Source organism: Larus michahellis, chromosome 6 (genome assembly GCF_964199755.1).
Source record: "Larus michahellis chromosome 6, bLarMic1.1, whole genome shotgun sequence".
Classification (NCBI taxonomy): domain Eukaryota; kingdom Metazoa; phylum Chordata; class Aves; order Charadriiformes; family Laridae; genus Larus; species Larus michahellis.
The window spans coordinates 54040025-54062112 of NC_133901.1; the positions used below are offsets into that span (position 1 = coordinate 54040025).

Here is a 22088-nt window from a genome sequence, read left to right on the forward strand (position 1 = left end):
TGACCCCGGTACCGTTCAAATGGCTCTGGTGACTACAACACAGAAATACATTTCATTAGGGTTCCTAAGAAGAGAAAAACACATCTCCCCTGTTACGGTCAGCCTGAGTCTGTAGGACCCTTGGGAATAGATCTGATGTCCATGTTCCTGTGGATGCACATCAGCCTGGATGCTGCCCGAGCTGGGCTAGTCAGAGCCTGGCTAAACCTGCACGGTGAGCAGCAGCCATGGTGGGGAGCTCAGCTGCAGGAGGCAGCAGGACTGGGGTGCCCTGGGAACCCCGCAACCCATCAGGAATGTGCCACTGTCTCACCAAGAGCAAACATCACCATCCTCACAAATGGTTAACCTGCCGGGAGCCGCACAGCACTAATGACTTCACATGCATTTAATCAGCTTGGGCTTCCAGTGCCTCCTCCTCAGGAGCAGGAAAGGCCGTGCACCCCGGGTGCAAATGCTCCCAAAGCCGCACCCCCCCACACCAATCATTAATCACTGCTGGGCCGGCAACGCGAGCAACCGGCAAGCAGGAAAAGGCCAAGTCTCTGCAGCCCCGGCGGGAGCAGCGGGAAGCAGTGCTGACCGGTTCCCTGTGGTGGCAGCTCGCTCTCCGACCACCCTTCCCTGGGAGGCCCTGCTGGAGGTGGCCCGTCCTGCACCCACTGCCCTTTCCTTCAGGAAGGTCACTTAGTCCCAGGCACGGGAGGCTCTGGCTACAACTGGGAGCTGCTGGACTACGCCTGAGGTGGGAGCTCTGAAGAGGGAGCTTCTGCCTGGCCGGCACCGCAATCTTCATCTCTTCACCATGGGGCACAAGGGGCTTTGGAGTGCCCTGGAATACACCTGCCGATTGCTGGGCATCTCCACCGCAGCAGGTAAGAGCAAGCTCGCTTTTTCTTTGGTACTAAAAGGCGCTGAGCGGGTGTCGGGACCCCTGAACTGTCTCCTTGCCTTTGGCCAGGTGCAGCCCCTGTCCCATCCTACAAAGGGGACAAGGAAACTTAATCACTTTTGCTTTGGGACCCAGGGAGGGAGAGAGCTGGGTGTCTGGCCAGGCTCTTTCCGAATGCTGTGGGAGGCACAGTGAGACATCCAAAAGGAAGAGCCAGCCAGCACTTAGTATGGCAGAGAACAAGCTAAAGCACAAATGGAAAAGAAAACTAAATTATATTCTTGTAAGAACAGACATGGGCACAGGCAAGATGTGAATGAGACTGAAAAGCAAAATACTCATGGCTGCGCAAAACTGCCAGGCTGCTCCATGGGTTGTGAAAATGAAGGAGGAGCAGCCTGTGCTGTGCGCAGTGAGTTGTCCTGTGCCAGGCAGGATGGAGAGGTCCCAGCCATGGTGGCACAGCTACTGGCAAAGTGCTGCTCTGCCTCTCTAGCAACCCGTCAGGGATCAGGCTCAGGAAGCGGTTCAGGTTATAGCTGCAGTACAAACACCATAAATTCACCCACCTGGATAGTTGTGTCCTCTCACCCGCTGCCAGGGGCTGCTTGGGACCAGCGTCCTCTGGGTTTGGTGACACATCCGCGTGCCTGGTTTCAGGTGAAATGCAGGTGTTTTGAGCCGGCTGTCTCAGACAGAGCATCGCAGCCAGAAGGACTGAACTGTGGTGAATAACCCGCTCATATCGGGCATCTCAGGACAGGACGTGTCGAAACAGCTAACGCAGAGGGCTCAGGGGTTCAGTCTGGCACTGCTGCTGACTCATTGTTATGGGACAGGACAGGCAGTGCTGTCTGCCTCAGTTTCCCCATCAATAAAGCAGAGATCAAAGTGCCTGATTTGCCTAAAGGCTAGAGGTGTGAACCAGGGGTTCCTGGGGAGAGGTGACTTGAGGGGGTGCCTGTGGTTCCCGTGTCAGACCCCCAGGAATTTCAGATTCAGACACTGCAGAGTAGGTCACAGCAGGCCCTCCTACCTTCTCATTTCCTTTACCAACTGCAGCCATGAGAGACACTTTGCTCAAGTCAGGGGCAAAGTAGAAAGCACACAGGTCAGCTGAAGAGAGCACAGGTCCCCAGGGACACCTGAAGCCCAGTTGGGACACTGGAGACTCTGCTCTGGAATGTGCTTTAAATGACTGATAACGGGCAGAAATCTGAGTCTCTGAGTTTATACAAACTCCCAGCAGATAAGTGCACATCATGATAAGACTGCAACAGATAGGAGCTGGGACACAGCTTCAACCAGTGAATGTAAATCTCTTCCTTTCTCCATCCCCCTGGACCCACATCAGCCCCATGCTGGTCTTATTCTCCCTTAAAGCTCCAAGGAAACTCATAGAGACCTTCCTGGGAGAAAACATGAGTTTTTTGCCATGGGAAAACTAGAGCTAGAACAGCAAAATTGAAAGTAGCTTACAATTTGGGAGTGTCTTAGTGGAATACAATCCCTTTCTCTCTCTACTGCTTGTTTTCTTTCAGTCATTTTGCATCATCTGCACCTTTCTGTAGTTCTTGAAACGAGCAGTGCGGTAGTCTCTCTGCTGAGCATCACAGAGCATAGACAGCTGCACTATTTCTCTCTGCGCTTTTTCATAGCTCTGATGCATTCCCAGTATCACCTGACTTTCCCAAAAGGCCGGTGAAGAATGGGAGGTGCCTGTGTTTTATTCCTCTATGTGTCTCAATGGACTAAGAAAACAGCTCGATGCAGTGTTCAGTGCCTGATGAGGTGTGTGAGGTTTTTGCATGAAATGGAAACCATGCAGAAGAGAATCCCGTGGGTTTTGTTTGAAAAAAAAAAAATATGAAAGGGAGAGGAGAGTGCACCAGACTCACTAATTGATTCTGAGAAGGCCTGGCCAGCTGCGCAAACTGCTTGCAAACACAGAAGGTTACCCACAGAAAATAAACCTCCCCTTCCCTCAGGATCTTGGAGCGTAATGGCTGCAATTGTGGGGCTACAGGGTTTCTTGCGTGTGAGAAATTCGACATCGCCGCCATCGGCAGAGCCTCATGAAGAGTGATCAAACGGCCCCACAATTCGCTACAGTGTTTGGGGCATCTCTGTAGTTAAGAGATTTTGAGGCCTTGTGATTTCTGCATCTAGGGAGAGAGTCCATACTTAATTCTTATGCTTTCAACCATTTAATTCCTAATCATGTGCCTTTAGCCACATGGCTTGGATAAGATCCAAATCAAGGCAGTAACTAGTCCAAACAAACACCTCGGAAACAGCCCTTGCTTCTTGCAGATTCTTCATCCAAACAGCTTTGTGGATAAAGCAGAAGCTGTGCAAAATCAGGAAACCTCCCCATCCAGAGCAGACTCAAGCGTAACCGCCAAGCTGTTGAATTCTGCATTCATCTGCAGGGAATGAATGGATGAATGAATCCATTCCACATTTGTAGGAAAGATTATAAAGAAGGCTTCTCAGTCACGAGACAGCAAAGAACAATACTTTGCATGTAGGATTACACAGCTCACACAGCTTCATAGCCCCTGCTGGAACTGATTTCCCCATGCCCCTGCTCGAGGCTGGAGAGGCAGCCTCCAAGGAGGAGGGCAACCTGTGGGCCCCATGCATTCCCCTGTCTGACAGGGGCCAGCAGCTGCAGGTGACACAGGGAGACCACAGAGGGGGTTTGTTCAGCCTGGACAGGAGAGCTGTGTGCTCGGGCACAGACCCTCAGAATTCACCCACCTCGTGGGCTTGATGGACACTGGTCTGCATTCCCATTTGGGATCCTGGTACCCTTCTCCAGCTGGGTAAACCACAGCTCAGGTAAATAAAGCCAACTGGCACCTCAAGCCTTGGCCAGCATGCAATGAGCAGGACCAGTGGTGAACTTCCTGAGCACCAGTGGATGGGCAGGGACTGCTTGGTGAGATGTGTAGACACCGAGTGCGGACAGGAGTGCGGTGACTGCCTACAGCGATGCCCTGGCCATGAGACCTGGGCTCCGTGCAGCCCCACACCAGTGGTGCTTGTGTGCTGTGACCAGCTGGTCACCGACCAACCAGGTTGCTGCAGCTGGTGCAGGGCACTTCGGTTCTGCACCATTTTGGAAACAGTCCTGTGGGGAACTGAAGGATGTTGAAGAAAATTTTCCATCCCCTGAAGCTATTGGCCCCCAGTGGCCAGTCCAGGGAAGATTTTAGCCTCACTAATACTCTTAATCCCCCCTAAACTGACTCCCCAGTGTGCTGTGCTGGCCGGGGCACTGAATGGACGTTCATTCCCTGGTTTTAATCTGCCTGCTCCCATTATATGTTTTTCTGTTTGGCTAGCAAAGGATCTTGATGCCATGGCTACAGCTACAGCCATTTGCGAAGGCAGCTGGCACGGTTCCCCTGTCCTGCTGCTGCCCTGCGGCCATGTGTGGGGTGCAGCAGGCCTGGGCAAGCAGGGAGGGCAGGGGAGAGGGGCTGGCAGGCGCTGGGGGGACCTGGGCAGAGAGGTCCCCAGACAGGGAGGGGGCAGAGGTGGATGGGGCAGTGGAAGGGAAGTCCCTGTGGCAGCCGTGATGAAGCGGCATGGCAGGGGGTAGAAGGGACACGAGACACTGATGCTCACCTACCCCAGCTCTCCATGGCCAGCTGGTATCCCCAAGGCACCTCTCCCCTGCCCACGCAGTGGCAAGGCTGCTGTGACAGGGGTGCAGCTGGGATGGGTTTCTGGGCTGTATGTCAAGGCCAGCATTCAGCTCTGACTCTCCTCGGGCTGGTGTGTCAGCATGAATCACTGGTGCTGGCAGTCCTAACATGCTGCATAGCACTGGAGGAGCCACCTCACCAGCCCCTGTGGAAACCGGGGCATTATTCCTGGTGCCTGGTGGGGCACTGGGGAGTTGGGAACCAACCCTGCAGTCAGCATCTTTCCTGCCTTCTCTTTCTAGTGTTGATCGGTGTGGGCGTAGAAACGCTGCAGCGAGGACAGTTCAAAAGCCTGGCTTTCTATCTGCTGTGAGTATTTTTGCCCTTGGAATCAGAGACAGTGGGGGTGACTCGTTCGACCCCTCCACCATATGTAGCACCAGACTAGACTGCAACAGCAACAGGGAGCAGTGTCCGAGGATTTGGGGAATTCAGATCTCCATCTCTAAGTTTCAGAGAAGTAAGCTATTTCTGTTAGAGAAAGTCATGCTACGGCATCACCCATGCTACTGCAGACTAAGGCAGGCCAGAGGTGACACTGGCTGCAAGCTGACCCTCTGGGGGCAGAAGGGCTTTGAGCTCTCCACAAACCATCTGAGCAGAGGGTGTCCAGACCCCAGCACACAGACTCTGCTGTGAACTGTATAGTAAATCCTGGCCCTCTATGCCCCTTCTGCCACCTGGAGAGCATACACAAGCCCAGCTCTGCCACCCTGACAGCTCCACCTTTCAGTTTTTCAGGGGTTGCAGTTACTGTCTGTGAAGGCTTCTTCTTTATCAGTTTGTTCCTGGAGATGTGCTTCACGTGAGTAGATCCTGTCCAGTCTTCTCCAGCCTTGGTGGGACTTCCCTAAGGCAATTTGCCCCTTACAGGCAACGCCAGACCTAGCTGAGCTGCAAGTGCCCAACCAAAGGTCCTGCCCCTACTGCCATGGCAAGTGCACTCAGGCAGGGGGGAGGTAAGTGGGGCCATGTCCACAGCCAGCTAAACCTGTTTTAACCCAGCCTTGTGCCGTTATTTGCTGAGCATCAGCAGGACAAAGCCTGGTCTGCAGCACCTGCTTAACACCCACTATGAAGCCCTACAATGGGCCGCGGTTGAAGGAAGAGCCAGATCCCCAAAGGGAGCTGCTGCTCCCTCCCAGAGACAGCACAGAAGTTTAAGTTAGAAAGCAGAAAATCCTTATGTACTTCTCAGAGGCTGAGCCCTTTTCTGCTGTCTTTTATCATAAACTCATAAGGCCTGCTTCAAAAGCTTAGAGGCAATGCCTTTCTCCAGCTAATGGGCACTCAACTGGTTGCAGTGAGCAAATGCACCAAGGAGAGAGGGCCTGAGATGCTGACCTCTGGCAGATCTAGCCCCTGGCCTCTTCCCGCCATCGGAGAGGCTCAGGCTTTGCTTACCTTCCCTGACAAACACAGTGGTTTCCTGGCATGCCAGAGCCAGGATCTGAACCTTTAGATGGGTGATTGTTAAATCCAGACCTTCTTGCCATGTGCTTGGTGCCCCATCCCACAAAGACCTCTGTTTCTCTCTGCAGATATGAGCCCAACTCCCTGGCACAGGCCTGCTGGAAGCGAGCTAGACGCCCGGGGAGCTTCCAGAAATTCCTGGGGTACACACTGCTATCGGTGGCTTGCTTCCTGCATCCCGTCCTTGTCTGGCACGTCACCATCCCTGGTGAGGAGCCCGTGCTAGGGTGGGGAATAGTGCGGATGGGAGCATGGTCTGCTGGGGGCCTGAGAGGGCAGGGATGTGTGGGGTGTGTTTCGATTGTGGGGACCACTGAGCTAGCTGGACCAAGCACTGCTTGGTGAGCTCTTCACTTTGCCCCAACCCTCAACCAACATGGCCTTCTCCCCAGGGTCCATGCTGGTGCTCACTGCCCTGGCCTATTTCTTGCTGAGCAAGAGGAGGAAGAGCCCAGAGCACAAAGAGACACATCCTCAGGTGGGCCAGTACGTGGACCCTTCAGCCACCGTGGCAGCCCCAACCATCGCTGGTGACACTGAGCAGACCTACACCTTCCATGGGTCCCAGAGGGACCAGCACCGCTCGCTGCTGGGCCACATGAAGAGCATCTTAAAGGGCAGCAAGGACAGGAGCCCAGCTCCAGCAGCTCCTGCCCAACCAGCGGCCCCATTGGCCCCACGCAAGCAAGTGCACTTCCAGGAGAAGGTGGTGCAGATCATTCCCTCTGTCAGCGAGAGCTTGGAGGACGTGGAGAGCGAGGCTGAAGAGACGACGTCGGACACAACACCCATCCTCACCCCTCCCGATGCCCCCGTCATCCTCGCTCCCCTCAGCTCCACAGGCCTCTTCTGAGCCCTCAGCAGGAGGAAGGACAGGGCAGACATGCTACCCCTGCCCCTGGCATCTCTCCCTGCCACTCTAGCAGCTGAGGGGCCCCGAGAGGCGGCCCTCCTTGCCCTCCCTGCCTCCAGGGTGACAACTGTGTCAGCCCCCTTTTTGAGGGCCTGCTCGCACTACATGGTCCCACACCTTGTGACAGAGCCAGTGGCTGTCCCCAGCCCCTGCAGCGCCGTGCCCAGGTGACAGGTGGGGGTTCAGCCAGGGTAGTGCCAGCACAGTAAGGTTTCTGCTCCCATGGCCTCACGTGTGGGTCACCCTCTGTTATGGCACTACACATCACAGCAACTGCTCCTGCCTAACTTCACAGCTGTGGTGTGGGCCTCCCACGAGGCAGCAGCAGCAGCAGGAGGAGGGTAGACCGCCGTGCCCCCGGAGCAGCCTCTGCCGTGGGCAGCGTTCTCCCTCCTGCCCTCGCTGTGTGTGGAAGTGCTCAGGGCTGGGACACAGCCAGCACAGGGCACCACAGCCTGCAGGTTCCCTCACAGCATCTGCACTGGCTGCAGCGGGCCCAGGGCATCCAAAACGTCATTTCAGAGGTGTGCTGAGACCAAGCACGCCCCTGGGGCTAGCACCCGTGAAGTGCCCTCCCCTGAGACATGCTCTGAGCCCAGCAGGGAAATCACCTCTGACCTTGGGGATATCTATGCAGGAGCAGGGAGGACCCAGGGTTTTCCTGGTGTCCCCTGCCCGGACAAGCCTCTTGGGTTAGAAGAGCTTTGGAATGATGTAGCAACTCGGGTCATGAGGTCCAGCACCGCCTTGGCACAGCAGACCACGTGTAACTCCCTCTATGTGTTAATTATGGGCTCCAGAGGGCAAAGGCAATAATAAAGTTACAATTCTGTCCCCCCCCCGGCCCCTCCATGCCAGCTCTTCCCTTAACCCTTCACTTCTGGCTTAATCCTACCATATATTCTGCCCTTTAAGGACCATTCACCTATAATCAAGCATTTCTCTCCTGTTCAACTCGTCTCCTTGGCACTCTCCCACCTGAGGACCAAGACTTTCTGCTTCCAGGTGGCAAATGCCATCCGTGCCTGGAGATGTCATCACCAAGACCCTCTCAGCAGCATCAAGCAACTCTTTTGGCTGCAGATGGGAAAGAGCTCAGGTGGCTGGATTTTCTCGGACACAGCACATGAGGCTGCACTGTCACCGCTGCTGGCATGAAGACTTGCAACTGCTCTGAGACAGACACACAAGCATTGGGGTGAGGTGGTGGTAAGGAGAGAAGATCCCTGAGACCTGCTTAAACTGTTTATAAGGTAGAAGCTGGTGGGGCTGGCTGTTTTTCTTGGAAATACATTATTTCTTCTTTTTAAAATCTCAGCTCTCTGAGTCACAAACACCTTGTTCATTTAGGAAAGCAGAGTAGTTTGCAGTGTGAAAATGTGAAGTGTAAGTGTTCAAAAATCAGAATGCAATTGAGATAAGAACCCAATGCTACTTTTTAATAAACTCTTTCTAAGTGACTCCTAATCTGGGGGATGGATGGGGAAGATATTGACTCTCAGTGTTTGATTGCCTGTGTTTAATAATGAAACTGTCCACAAGAGAAGCTTCTGAATGATTGCACACGCTTATCATTCCTACAACCCAAAAGCTTTTTGTTGCATCACCAACATTTAAAATGATAGCTGGTATCAACTTGTTCTAAACATGATATATGGATTAGAGATCTCCTGGCTGCACAAATTAAACTACCACCCCATAAATGAATGCTGGGGAAGAGTCACGTACACACCTGCCTTTAGGGTGGTTTTGCACCTGCAAAAACGTCTTCAGAAAATTGTGCCCATTTTTACAGCCTAACACTGCACAACTGATAGCCGCAAGCCCGTGATCAAGCCACAGCTCCACCCTCAAGCTGGTGTATTCATCACATTAAGAAATAAAAATAAAGCTATTTTATTCTAAAGTTGGTGGCCATACAGCATACCTGCATCAACAAAGGTCCTGACCCAGACATACTAACAAGGTACCCCCCCTTGCCAACTCCGCCCCAAAAGGCTGCGCTCTGCTAACAGACCTGCTCTCATAAGCAAGCTCAGCTTTCTGCATCATCCAAGGCTCTTCTTTGAACTTTGCATAATTAATTACACACACGGAGATAAGGTTTGTTGAAAAGGCACTGCTCCCAATAGATCAAGCGATCTGCTGATGAGAGAAAAACCACATTTCTACAGCCTCCTCTCTAGCCCTGAGCAAAGCTCCAGGGCAGCCTGGGTGGGGAGAGCTGCTCTGCGACAAACGTTATCCTTCAGCCCTGGCTCAATCAGCCCCAGACTTCGTACTGGTGGGGCAGCAGGGCAAGGGGAGAAGTAACGAGGTCAGAGCACCTGCCACGCCTTGATGTGCATGGGGAGCAAATTTCATTGCTCTGCGAAGTGTATAAAATGAGTTTGTAATAGTTAGCGTCTGCAGAATTAGCTATTTCAGCTTTTAGGTTCATCTTTTGAAGTCTGGCATAGATTTCCCTTAGGAAGCCAGATGGGGGGAAGCTACAGGCGAGGTGGTTGTTCAGCCTTCCTGGAGGCAGCACTGGACCTGGCTGCTTTTCTTGCCTGCTTCCTTGTATTGGCCTGGCTCCTCTCCAGCCTCACAGCTAGCAGGCTCAGCAGATGACGGCTGGAAAAAAGCTGCTCATCTTTTCTGTGGTATTAAATTGTCTGTTCAGTTAAGGTCCACGGCTGGCTCACCCTGGAGTCTGCCAAGAGCCTGCACCAGTGCCAGGGAAGTGCTGGGACCACAGAGCTGGGAGCAGGATGCTCCAGAGGCAGCCGGTCTGTGCCCCAAACAGCAGCATACGGGTGCTCTCCTGCCACGGGGGCTGAGCTGCTCCCAGGGCTGCCCCTGCCAAGAAGTCTGTTTGTACATCCCCGCTCTGCTCCTCACCACTCATCCCACCCCTGGTGCTATCTGCCAGCTCCATTGGCTGACACAGCTCGTTAGCTCAAAGGGAAAATAATTAGGAAAAAGAAAGCTGGTGGCTATCTTCTGGGATAATGAGCCAAATAAATTCACGGAAGGAAGGGCCAGCCACAAAATGGGAGGGATGGGGGATAAAAGCAGCCCTTTCAGAGGCAGCAGGCTGTTAGAGCAACTCAACTGCTTCAAGAAGTGCAGCCTCAAGCTTTCTTTAAAATCCCAGTGCAAAGGAAACGTTCAGCCTCAGGGGGTGTCAGATGACTTTGCAGAGGCCTCAGAGATTATTTGCTCTAGTGTGCACTTTTGTGTTGGCCCCTGTCCCTACATTTAGCTGTGAGGGATGTCCCAGGGGCTACTGAAAGCACCAGAGATGCTGTTGGGGGGCCTGTATATGAAAACTCTCATATATGCGGGGTAATTGCAGGAAAAGAAAAAGAGGAAGAACTTGACACTATTAAATGTGCAGTGCAGTAATAGCTGAATTTGAGCTTCCTGAACTGTAAATTCACACGGCACCAGATGAACGTTGCTATGTAATTTTTGCCTGTGTTACAGTTAATTCATGATACAGCTAATCCATTGAGATTAAGCCACTGAGCTAGAGCTGAATGTATAAAGCTATAAACTCCTATGGATTCACACACTGAAAGGAAACAAGATGAATCATCCAAAAGAAATATATGCGTAAGGTGAAACTCTGTGAGGTAATCCTGGCAGAAATAGTTTTCTTCAAAATTTCTTGCAAAGATTTCCCTGTGTGAGGAAAAAATTTGCCTGCTTTGCATGTACATACGCATTGGAAACACTCTACAGTGCTGCTTGACAGCCAACTTGGTGAACCACTGTTGCAAACAATTACTCCATTTTAACTTTTATAGGATGGCAAAAATAGATTTCAGTGCAGGCTTCAGTTACAATTCCCCTCTGCCTCCAGTGCACACTAGTAGGAGTAGCTGCTGCCCAGCCCAAAGGCGGGCGCACGACCTGCCCCACCACAGTTCTCCCATCCTCCAAACTCCCTGCCTCTCCCTGGGGACTCTGCACCCCAGTTTCTCTGAGCACTGCTCCCTGTTCAAAACCAGGATATGAATGTTTTATCCATACAACAGCAGTGTTAGGAAAATAAAGTATATTTAGAGAGGAAAATGTAATATTCAGTTTCTGCAGTGTCAGTACTCGAAATCAGAAATGCCCAGCTGCATGTGCAACACTTGCAGCAGCAAAGACTGGTATTAACATCACTGTCATGAGCAGCTCCTAATTCAATATCGAGTCATGTCCACATGCAGGAGAGGACCTGTCTCCACTTGATTACAAAAGCTGCATGCCCACACACCTGCAACACTACCACTCCTCAGCCCTGTACCATCTCCCATCCCATTCAGGAGATTCTCCCATGTGCTGGACCAGAAATGCAGGTTCTGTTTTGGCTGGACTCCTGCATTTTGTGCTGTGCAAGAAGTTACAGGAACCAGAAATCGTATCCCAAACCTGCCTGGGATTCCTTGGGACTGTCAGCTCCCTTATCGTCTCGGCATGGCGTGAGCAAAAGCAGGAATCTGTCTTCCAGCTGCCGTACAGGAGCTTGTATACCACTGGTGAAATGACTGCACTTAGGTTACATCCTAGTGAATGATTAAGGTACCTTCAGGAAACTAATTCTAGGCAGCTATTCACTCAGCATGTGACTTTATTGAACCCTGCTTGGAGGCTCTATGCGAAATACCAGGAACTTGATTTCCCAACACAGGTCTTTGGATCACATGTAATATAGGGAATCTATACCTGAGACAAAAAACAAAAAAAAAAAAACAAAAAAAAAAACAACCAAAAAAAAGAGGAGTAGTGTTTCCTGGCAGCTCTTCCTCACCCCAGCCTATACCTATAAGGGACTTCATACAGCACAGGAGGAAGCTGTGAAGAGCATCATAACACTAATCCCCATCCCCCTTCCATCTCTTCCTTCAACCCAGTTTCTCCTTCACCCCAACCTTTTCCAGACCAGAGCTGGCCTCATTCAGAAGAGCTATTTAAGAAAAGATCTCATGCTGATCGATTCACGCTAAACAAAATTACATACTGTGATGTGATTGCACGGTTCCCCCCTGCCCTAACTCTCCTTCCACCACCTCCCCCTCCAAAACTGCCCTGTAGGAGGGGCTGGGTTTGGTATTCACCCGGGTGCCCAACCTTGCTTACCAGCCCCCAGCTCCCTGCTGGCACCCTGCTCCCTGGCTGGTGCATCGCCCGCTGCGCCTGCACCTGAGCTCCCTGGAGAGCCAGGCTCGCAGCTGCTGATTTGGGTGAGCCTTTCAACACAGCAGAGAGAGGCAACACCTAGCAAATTGTGCCTAGAAGGAAAGAAGGCAGCAGGCACAGGAGACAAACCCGGTGAAAGGAGGCTATATGGCAGCCCTAACTAACTTGTTCAGTTTTTCTGTTGTTTTTGGGCAAAGCTCACCTTCCAATTCTTGATGCCTGCTGATGCGCTACAAATTTTGCACCATGAAAAAGCAAGTTTGTGTTTTTTTCAGTAAGGTTTTGTGCTAGGCTGTGTCACTTCCTTCAATAGCATGAGAAAACAGAAGTATACAAAAAGAGCTTTACTGTGCACAAAACTGAGCTGAAGAAGCTCTTCTACATTGGTTACTCCCTCGGTCACACTCAAGGAGAATTCTCGAGGGGAATTTGGTGCAGTGACATTGCTTTTGAATTTGATATAGTAGCACTACATTTCTCCATTTCAAGCTTTGTCCACATTCTTGGTTCCCTGTTTCCCTGATGTGCCTGTAGAGGAGACAGTCCCCAGCATGGGAGCAAGCCTGCCTCAGCTGAAGGGGCCACATCCCACTTTATGCCACGCTGCAGACCCCCGTCTCCATTTCACGTGCTCAGGAAGGCTGAGGCTGCCTATGAAGGTGTAGGTGTATTACAACACTCAGATCCTTCCCATGCTCCCAGATCCGGTGGGCGAAGCTAGCAACCTGAACTCCTCCCTGGGCGTATATATTTGTAGCAGCACAGCATGGAAGCTTGACCAGAGAGGTTCTTGAGGGGCAGGGCTTGGGAAGGAAATTATACCTTTTAGCCGCACCTTCCTCTGAAAAACCCAAGCCCAGGCATGAAAGTGAATTCCACCTTATTCCTCTCAAATTAATTATTATTCCCTCTCAGCATCTGTTTCTCATGCAAGCATCTGCAAGCTTGGAAGAAATCATCAGCTGCATAAATGGAAGTCAAAGCATCTTCTCCAGCAAAAGACATGTTATGTGTTTCACATTGGGACTGCATGTGGTCACAGTGTAAAAATATGACAATCTTACTGTCAACATCTCTCATGTGGAAGTGCCATAAGAAGGAAATTGCAAACAAATTCCTGCTGACTGGTTAGGAAATGGAGAAGGCTCTGCTGTTGTCATTATTTCTCCTGGCTCTTATCCAGTACTAAACTATCACATTTATGCTATAATTATTTTTTCAACCCCATGCTAACTTGTTTTATGATTTCTTCACTTCCAACTGGTAGTCACAGGCACAAACATTCCCTCATTCAAGCTGATTCCTTTTAAATCAAAACTCCACACAAAAGCACAACATAGTCCCTCTGCTCATGTATTTATCAGATAGTTATAAATACAAATTATCTTTAGCTTTCGTAACCTGACATTATTCATAAAGTTGCTGTTACTGTGTGCCTTTGTTTTCCACTTACACAGCACTTTCAACCATGGAAAAGGTGGCACAAAATGGCAAAATATTTTTTTGTTTTGTGTCCTGCAGCCACAATTAAGAATGCCCCAAACTCATTAATTACAGCTTTGGTCTTCTCTGAAACAGCACCACATGTGTGAGTTACTCCATCAATAATGAACACTGCGTTTTTAGAAAAGGTATCACGGCAGATCATGCGATACAAACTACCAGACAAAGGAAAACATACCATCCAGAATTTATATTGCCATGGAAATGTTAGTGCAGCCACTGAACTGGGTCTGCCCTGAAACAATGTCCTGCATGCCATTCTGCCCAGGCTCTCTCCTTTCTTGTTACTTGCTTAAAACTTCAAATGACAGCAGAGAAATACCCAGAGTTTGGCTCCAGCTGCCTGCCCTCCCTGGCGTTTTCCATGGTTTCCACTCTTGTGTGGCTGACACTTGTGAAACGCTCATACAGCCACCCAGGTCTGCATGGGGCTACCATGCCAAAGCTTAGTTTTGTTACTCAATAGTTTGGTTGACAAAAGTAATTACTGGAGTTATTGCCCCACAAACAGCTAAGTCAGTAAAACAATAAAAAAGTGGAAGAAAAATCAGCTTAAGCAATGTCTTAAACCTTTTGTATAAGACTGTAACTCTCATTTTACTGGCACTCAGATGGGGTTTTTTTCTTGCTTAAACAGATTGTACATCTCAGGCAAGCACAGTGAAAACTACAAGTTGAATGGGATGCAATCGATGCCACTCTCAAGTGGAAAATCATTAACAATAATTTGTAATCAAGTTTTGCAGACATTTCATGTAACAGTAATTAGAAATTGAAAGATAAATCATATTTCTGAAAACATTCATTTCTTTTGGCAGTCTCAATGTTTTTTAATTCTGTAGTTACTAAGATGAAAGATACAGTATACCTGCACAGGATAGCTGCTAAGAAGTTGTTGCACTGAAGCCAAGTAGAATTTCTGTTTAACTACACTGTGGTTTATATTTCATTTGATCTATCTAATCATGTTTAAAATCTGATTTATTCAAGGTAGTCATAAGAAGCTTCTCAGTTCCCAAGTCTATAAATTTACTCTGCCTTGGATGAATCACTTACAAATGGACGTGCACGAAAAGGAGTCAGGGAATTGTTTTATGGGCAACATCTCCGAAATCACATCTACTATACATGGCCGACATTCAGAAAAAGACCTGAGACAGCAGGTTGCATTGTAGTCTCTTCTATAAGAAAGAATATATTGATTTTCAGGAGAATACATGGATCAGGGAATACAGTAGATGGAATGGACTAGACTAGATTAGACTAGACTGGAATGGAAAGGAATAGATTTAGCTTTCCAATAGAAATGTAATTCCAATGTAGGTATAATTTCAAGTTGCCACTACTAGAAATGTGGAATTGCTGAGGGCTCTTCATTGATGGACCAGGGCTGAAGTCCAAAGGTAAGTTAGTGATTCTGTTTTAAAATTATGGTACTTTCTCAAATGCACATTTTTTCCCACGTCTGTGAGTAGAGAACATTGACAGGACTGAAAAGACTGAAGAACAGAAGAGTAGACAAAGGACAGGAGACTGGCTAGGTTACCAGCTGGCCTCACCTCGTGAACAAGAAGAGGGTAAATGAAGATTTGTTTCATTCATCCTGAGCAGAAGTATGGCAACATATGGTTGAATTTGGAACTGCAATTGTCACATATATTAGGAGTGGTTCCTTCCCCTTCAAAGACCAGAAGGCAGACTGAAAAAAAGTAAACACATAGCAAACATAAGCAAACATGTGGATACATGATAATTAATTACCCTGTATAACTTTTCCATCAGCTTTTTAATTCTGAGATGGTTTGAACACGTTGTGCAATACGCTGCTTCTTGCAGCACAGCTGTGTGGTTTCGTGGGAGGAACAACGGGACAACGTGCACCACCATGCAGATGGAGGTGACTGGATGGGACTCAGAGACGTGGCGCACCAGGGTGTGTATGGGAATGGCACATTCTTATAGCATCGTGATTGCAGCTAACCAGCTTTTCCTCAGCTCATACAGGAGATACCACACCTCTTCATGCTACAATTGCGTTTAGGCAAACCAGGTTCATCCTAAATGATTTCCCCTACCTATTACTAATAAACAAGACAAATGTGCATTGCATAGTAAAAGCCTGCTATTGCATTTTGTGTCCCTCCAGTAAATCCACATTGCTTTGATGGGAAATATCAGGATGATTGTCTCCAATTAGGTGCAGTTACACTATTTCTGGCTGTGATTTCCCAGACAGAAATGCATGAGTGCATGCTGGGTGGCTGACGCATAGTGCATTTGATGTTTCAAAGGCAGCAAGCCCTCTGGGACTAGCACGCTACGAGAGCTAATCTCTGCAGCACATGCTTTGCAGTTACACACGCTCCCTCCGTGTTGTACGGATCTGTGCAAGTGCAATGGCCTGTTACTTGTAAGGAAACATACCATGACTAGAAAAGCCTGGGCATAAAGTAGCCTCACCAACAGAGTTAATACCAAAACCAAATATATCAGTAATGAGAAAAAAAATCAAAAAAAATTCAAAAAACTCTCTAACCAGCACAACATCAAAGAACTGGATGAAAAACTATGAAATTACCGATCAAGTATTCTGAAGTCCAAGGATAATATCAAACCCTCTATGCTCGTACTAATACTTGTCATGCTTGCAGTAGCTGTGAAAAGCCATAATTTGAATTATAATGGTGTTATAAATTTATAAATTTACTAAGATTTTATTGAAAGGTTGGTTGGCATTTCCATTAGAACTGCTGCTCCTGGAGTCATGTGAGGATATCAGACATCAGCTCCTGTTCCAAGAGATGCCTCAGTCAGAGAGAAAAGTCTTGAAAACTGGGAGCTCCTGGTAATCCTGGAGAACTCGTGCATGGCTTTGAATGCAGAGAACTGGCTAGTCTGCATCACTTGTGAAAGGAAAAACTGCTTAGAATTCCTCTCGTAAACTCCATCCTACTTTTCATTCATCCTTTTTTTCCCTATAATGCTCAGCAACCAATAGTGAACATTTTGCAGAAAACAGATGCCCACAAGTTTAACCAATTTATGCCATCAGGCGTCATAGATGGAAAGCTTCTTCTGCATCTGAAAATCTGACTGCTGCTTTGCATAAACCAAGTGAAGGATACTGGCAAATCCAGTCTTTGTTATTTTACTAGTATTTTCATAAATAAAGTGATCTTTAACCGATAAGGATAAAACACTTCACACCCTCCAGAAATGATCCAGCAAAAAACTGGTTCAGCCAAAATGGATACACACAAAGCCTAGGATAAATCCCAGAGGTAGGCAGGATGCCCAAGGACATCTCAAACAGCACCAAACCCCATGTTTGGTTACATTCTGTTGGTGGATCCACGGACTGATTGCTGGCGCCTTGTGTAGCGCCTTATCTTGCTACACTCCTTTTCTTTGTCCAGTGTCCCAAATGTAGCAGTGGTCAAAGTTTAAAGTAAAGCAGACAGATTAGTGGCTGAAATTCTGTGATTCTGCAAAAAATAATTTCCCCAAGATTTCCCCAAAACTCTGAGGTGAGTTGCCATTTAAGGAAAAAAGTAGACATTGTGAGTAAAGGGTTGCGCGTGCACACCCTGTATGAACATACAACCTGTGTTTATAATTTCACCCACTAGTAGTTGACAGCTGGTGTACCACGTAGAGAAGTCGGTTTGCCGTAAGCAATTATCTACCTCTGCCTTTGATTTTAATTTCTAATAAATAAACAAACTCCAAGCCTGTAATTCTCTGCAGTCCCAAATGAAAATTACAGACCAGTGGCCACAGAAGCCATCTCAGAACTGACCTGGCCCTGATGCTGCTCCCCATCCCTGGCGCTGGTGGCAGCAAACAGCATGGGGAAGGCATATCACATGGGAAAGTCGTCACGCGTGGGGAAGGCATCATGTGGGAGATCTACTGAGCTAGGCAATCCTGCAGTGGCGAAGGGAAGGCTGGCTCCTTCCACAGATCATCCCAATGCTTCTCCTCAGTGTGCCATGCTAGGAGACAAGGTGTGACAAGGACCTGACATGGTGACATGGTTCACTTCTGTACAGTCTGTTGAACATGCCAGGTGAGAATTCGCACTATGCAAAATGTTAATGTGTCTTTCCATGTGCATGCCAAAACCCTTGGAGACAGGGACCTCCTGTCCATTTTCTGGTGAGCCTTATGAGGTTTTCTCCGAACAGGTCTAATTTCAGTTCCGCCCTTGTTGAAACTGAGCCATGGACAGCTGTACAGAAAGGAATGGCATTCACTTCAGGGCGCTTCCTAAGCTGGTGCCTTCTGTGGAAAACAAATGTTTTCTTATGAAATGAAAAAGGAAGGTACCCAGTGTATGCACCACATACAAGTTTTACGCTGCACGTTACCCATAAGGCTAAGGCTGAGTCTGTCATTGGAGGGTTTATAATATCAGAAAAATAATATGAAAAATACTATTCTGCAAAATACTTATACTTGTCTTTGTAATTTGAAAATTCTGCTAGTATAAAAAGATTATTTCGTTTTGCAATTGCACAATCCCTTTTCAAAACATGAAGCCAAGAGTAATCCAGCAACAGCAGAGAACCATACAGTGATTTTATTCAAAATCTCAAGGGGGAATGGTTAAGCTGCCTTCCTAAGGAAACAATTCTTAGGAAATTATGCTGTCTGTTTGTCTGTCTGTCTGTCTGTTGCCAGGTAAATTTTGAGCCCTGTGGACAGTTTTCACTGATAGCAGCATAGTCCTCTGCAAAATAATTACTACTTCGCATTTTTCATGAAAAAAAGATGCCCAAATAGACAAGATGATAGACTAGAAGTGTCCTGACCAGTAAAGACTGCAGCATGGTTAGGAGATTAAAAGAGGAAGCAGAAGAGCAAGAGAGATACCTCAATCATTAGGAATGTTTAACCAGAGCTTGCCATCAGCTTCAAGGTATAAACTGTCAGGAAACCAGTATTGCTACATCAAATGCTCAGGGAACAATTTTTTAAACACAGAATCCTTATAGAATTGAACAAAAATTTTAAAGCATTGCTAGCTCCAAGAATCTACCTGCATGTTAAAAATCTGTTTAAATATTTTTTTCAGATAGTCCTTCCTGTTTTTCAAAGCAAAAACTCATCAGTGACTTCTTTATCTCCAGTAGTCCGTTCTCATAAGCCTCTGTCAATACAACTTGCAATAAGGACATGTCTGGATTTATGGCTCATATGAATAAAATCTGACATCCCGTAGGGCACGAAAGTAAGGATTTCAGCCACAGTTTTCATTTACTTATCTGAATATTCATGCAGATTAACAGGAATGCAGCTTGAAGTGAAATATCCCTTAGACACTGTTCAGACAAGTACTAGGGACAGTCTGCACAAAAAATCCTCATAGCCAGAGTTGCCAGCTGGACAATGGGAAGGAAACAAAAGCCCTGGAGGTCAAAATGACTTGGGAGGAATCGCACAACAGTGATGAAAGGTTCAGTGTCCTACTCGTTAGACCTGGACACCAGTTATTTCAAGATGCCGGGATGACCTGAGCGAGACTGTGGATACCAGTGCAGAGCAATTTGGCTGAGCAGTGCCGTGGTGGTGCCAAGGGGATGCAGCACGGAGATGCAGCCCAGCTTTGCCAGCTGAGGGACATGGTGCAGTGCAAGGGGTATGGACCCACGCAAGTGGTGCTGCCGGAGCCAGGTCTGAGCTGGTACCTCTATACGCCGCTCTGTAGAGATGCCGGCAGCTCAGATCAGGATCAGCCTGAGGATCACTGCACCACAACTTGTTGGGCAGTGAAGACATGACCTGTTTTTCTGTTGGCTTTCAAAGGGACAATACAAATTACTGGCTTTTCAGACCTGGTTCTCCTCTAACATTGGAGCTTCTCTGCTACAGATTGACAGTCCCACTAGCAGAGAGCATAGACCCACAAGTCATCCCTGTTGAGGGACATGTCATGGTCCTACACAGACCTTGGGAATTTACCAGTTTTCAGATGTCCACTGCTACCTGCTCCAGGGGAGCGCAACAGCCAGGAGACCACTCTGCAAAGGGATCTTCCTGCCTCAAGGCACTTCACAAAATACTTCCAAAGCAAAGAGATCACCCTGACCATAAAAAAAGACATGGATTTTCTTTGTAAGATGGTAAGAATTATGCCCTTATCTGATATTGGCTTAATGAAAGAATATTCCCTTGTTTCACAGGAACTTTAAATGTCCAGTGCAACCATCAAATGGAACAGAGCTTGAAAGCGGTCCATAAGTTTCATCTGTCCTATTTTTATGCAGTGTTGTGAAACTATGTGTTGGCACTAACATTTTAGAAGTAAACTTCCTTCACATAGCAAGAGAATGAAATATTGTTGACCTAAGTAAAATAGAATGTGTAGACTCTTCATTCAGTTTTGAAAAATATCGCTTTGAGGTCAGCAGACAAATTTTGTCTTTTTAAGGGAAAGATTTTCTTGAAAACACAGACTATATTTGATACACTGCTTTGTAATTTAAATTGCGTTTCTATAGCTAAGGTTAAAACACTTTTATCATGTTCCATTTTCCTTATAAAAGATCAAGACAATATTCTAAGATCTAAGTGCAAAGTAATAGACTTAATTTTGTAATTATTTTGCTTTTATTTTTTTATTATTTTAAGATGGACTATTCTATGTGGGGAAATTAATGTTGGTGTCCAGAGCAGACCAGTAATTTGTATTGGTAACTGTATCCTCACTTTTAAAGAAAAAGGACCAGATCTATGAATTAGAGATACCTTTGCTCTTTCAAAAGAAATTCCTACTATGTATAAAGGTAAAAGGAAAACCCAAGTGTTTTACAAATGGAAAGACAGAGCGATGATTATCCAAGCCGTTGACCTAGCAGAAGTTAGTGGGAAGTTGTTTTTTATGCATGAAAAAATTCAACAAGCCATGACTGAGATAATTAGCAATGGAATTCATATTTGAAGATAATTTTTCAGTATAATGCAGGCAAGGAGAAAGGTGTTCATGAGAAGAGAGAACCGGCAGTCCCTGCTGCCAGCCACCTCGGAGCCCAGCCCCGACCTCAGCTCGCTGCCCACTCCAGGCTGCAGCCAACTCGGCCCCAGCCCAACCCAGTTACGGGTATGCAAAAATCCCAGTTTGAACAGAGGACAGAGGTTTTGCGATGCCACCTCTAACCCCTCAGCAGCCTCCTCCTGTCTCAGGGCAAATCCGTTACTTTAATTCTCAGCTCTAAGAAAAACACAAGCCACTCTGCCCACAGACCCTCTGACCCATCCTTAAAAATAGCTGGGTAGCTCCTGCTGATGCCAACACAAAACTGACTGGACCAAATCGCCTGACCCAACCCCAGCCTCATTCATTAGTCCACGCTTACGAGTGCTTAATGGCACACGCTCACCGGGACTGACGGGTGCACACTGACTAATGCTGACTGGTGCACACTGAGTATAACTCCTGCTTAGTGCTCATACTGGTTCCAGTTCTTCTGCCAGAAGATTTGAGTTCATGCTCCCAAGACTTTCATTTCGCAACAAGTGCAAGATAAATAAAGTGTACTTAATTCAGCTTTCCACACGTGTGTATGCAGGTGTGTGAATTCCTGTTTTTCCTAATTACAGTTGATTCATATGGGAGTGAGGACATTTTGCTGTATACATTACTACAAAATTATCATAAGGATAAAAAGAATTACCTGTGGATTGTGGGGCAAAACAATTCGAACAGTTATGCAAAGGTCATGAATTTCAACAGAGACTTCATCTTCATCCACCCTCAGAGGTGAAGAAATCCTGGTTTGCATATATTTCACAAACTTCAGCATCAGCCAAGAGGTACTGTGGAAATTATTTCTGTTTTCAGAAGTTGTGTTTCCTTTGGTTAAGTCAAGAGCGGGGCTGGTCCTGAGCTTTTTGTTTGCAAGCTGCCTCTTCTATGGGTGACTGAGGCTTGGGCAGGAGAGCAGCGCTGCCTGGGAGATTCCCAGACAAGGTGTCAGCAGTGTGAGCAGAAGAAACATGCATGCATCCCCCTCTGTCCCCCCGACCCCTTCCTTTTGACACTTCTTACTTTACCTTTATCACATGGAAGATTCATAATTATGTAAGCGCCAACTCAGAGCTACCTCACTCATCGCTTAAGAATACCGTGCCACTCAGCCTACTTGCTGGAAATCCTCCAGGCAAGCCCATGCCATTTACCTTGATGATGAGCACCAGGAATATTTTTGCAGGCCTGACAGAGCTGAGGAGAACCTCTCTCCCAAGCAGCCCCTGTTCTCACTAGTGCTGTATGCTTTTGCACTTGCGTCTCTTTGTGGGTGGACTCCATTGCAAGGACTCCCTTTGCTCTTTGGAGGTGTAGGGGCCATTGCTGGGCGCAGGGGGCTCCGCTTTCACCCCCCAGACATGCCTGTGCTGGGAGCCAGCAGTGGTC

At 47.8% G+C, this 22088-nt stretch overlaps 1 protein-coding gene across 1 annotated transcript; it reads left to right on the plus strand.

The window, feature by feature from the left end:
- Positions 1–805: 805 nt before the first annotated feature.
- On the plus strand, positions 806–6934 carry TMEM72 (transmembrane protein 72). Its single transcript, XM_074590764.1, has 5 exons — positions 806–875; positions 4851–4917; positions 5342–5413; positions 6150–6289; positions 6474–6934. The coding sequence occupies exons 1-5, from the start codon at positions 806–808 to the stop codon at positions 6932–6934; spliced, it is 810 nt and encodes a 269-aa protein (XP_074446865.1).
- The last annotated feature ends 15154 nt before the right edge of the window (positions 6935–22088 follow it).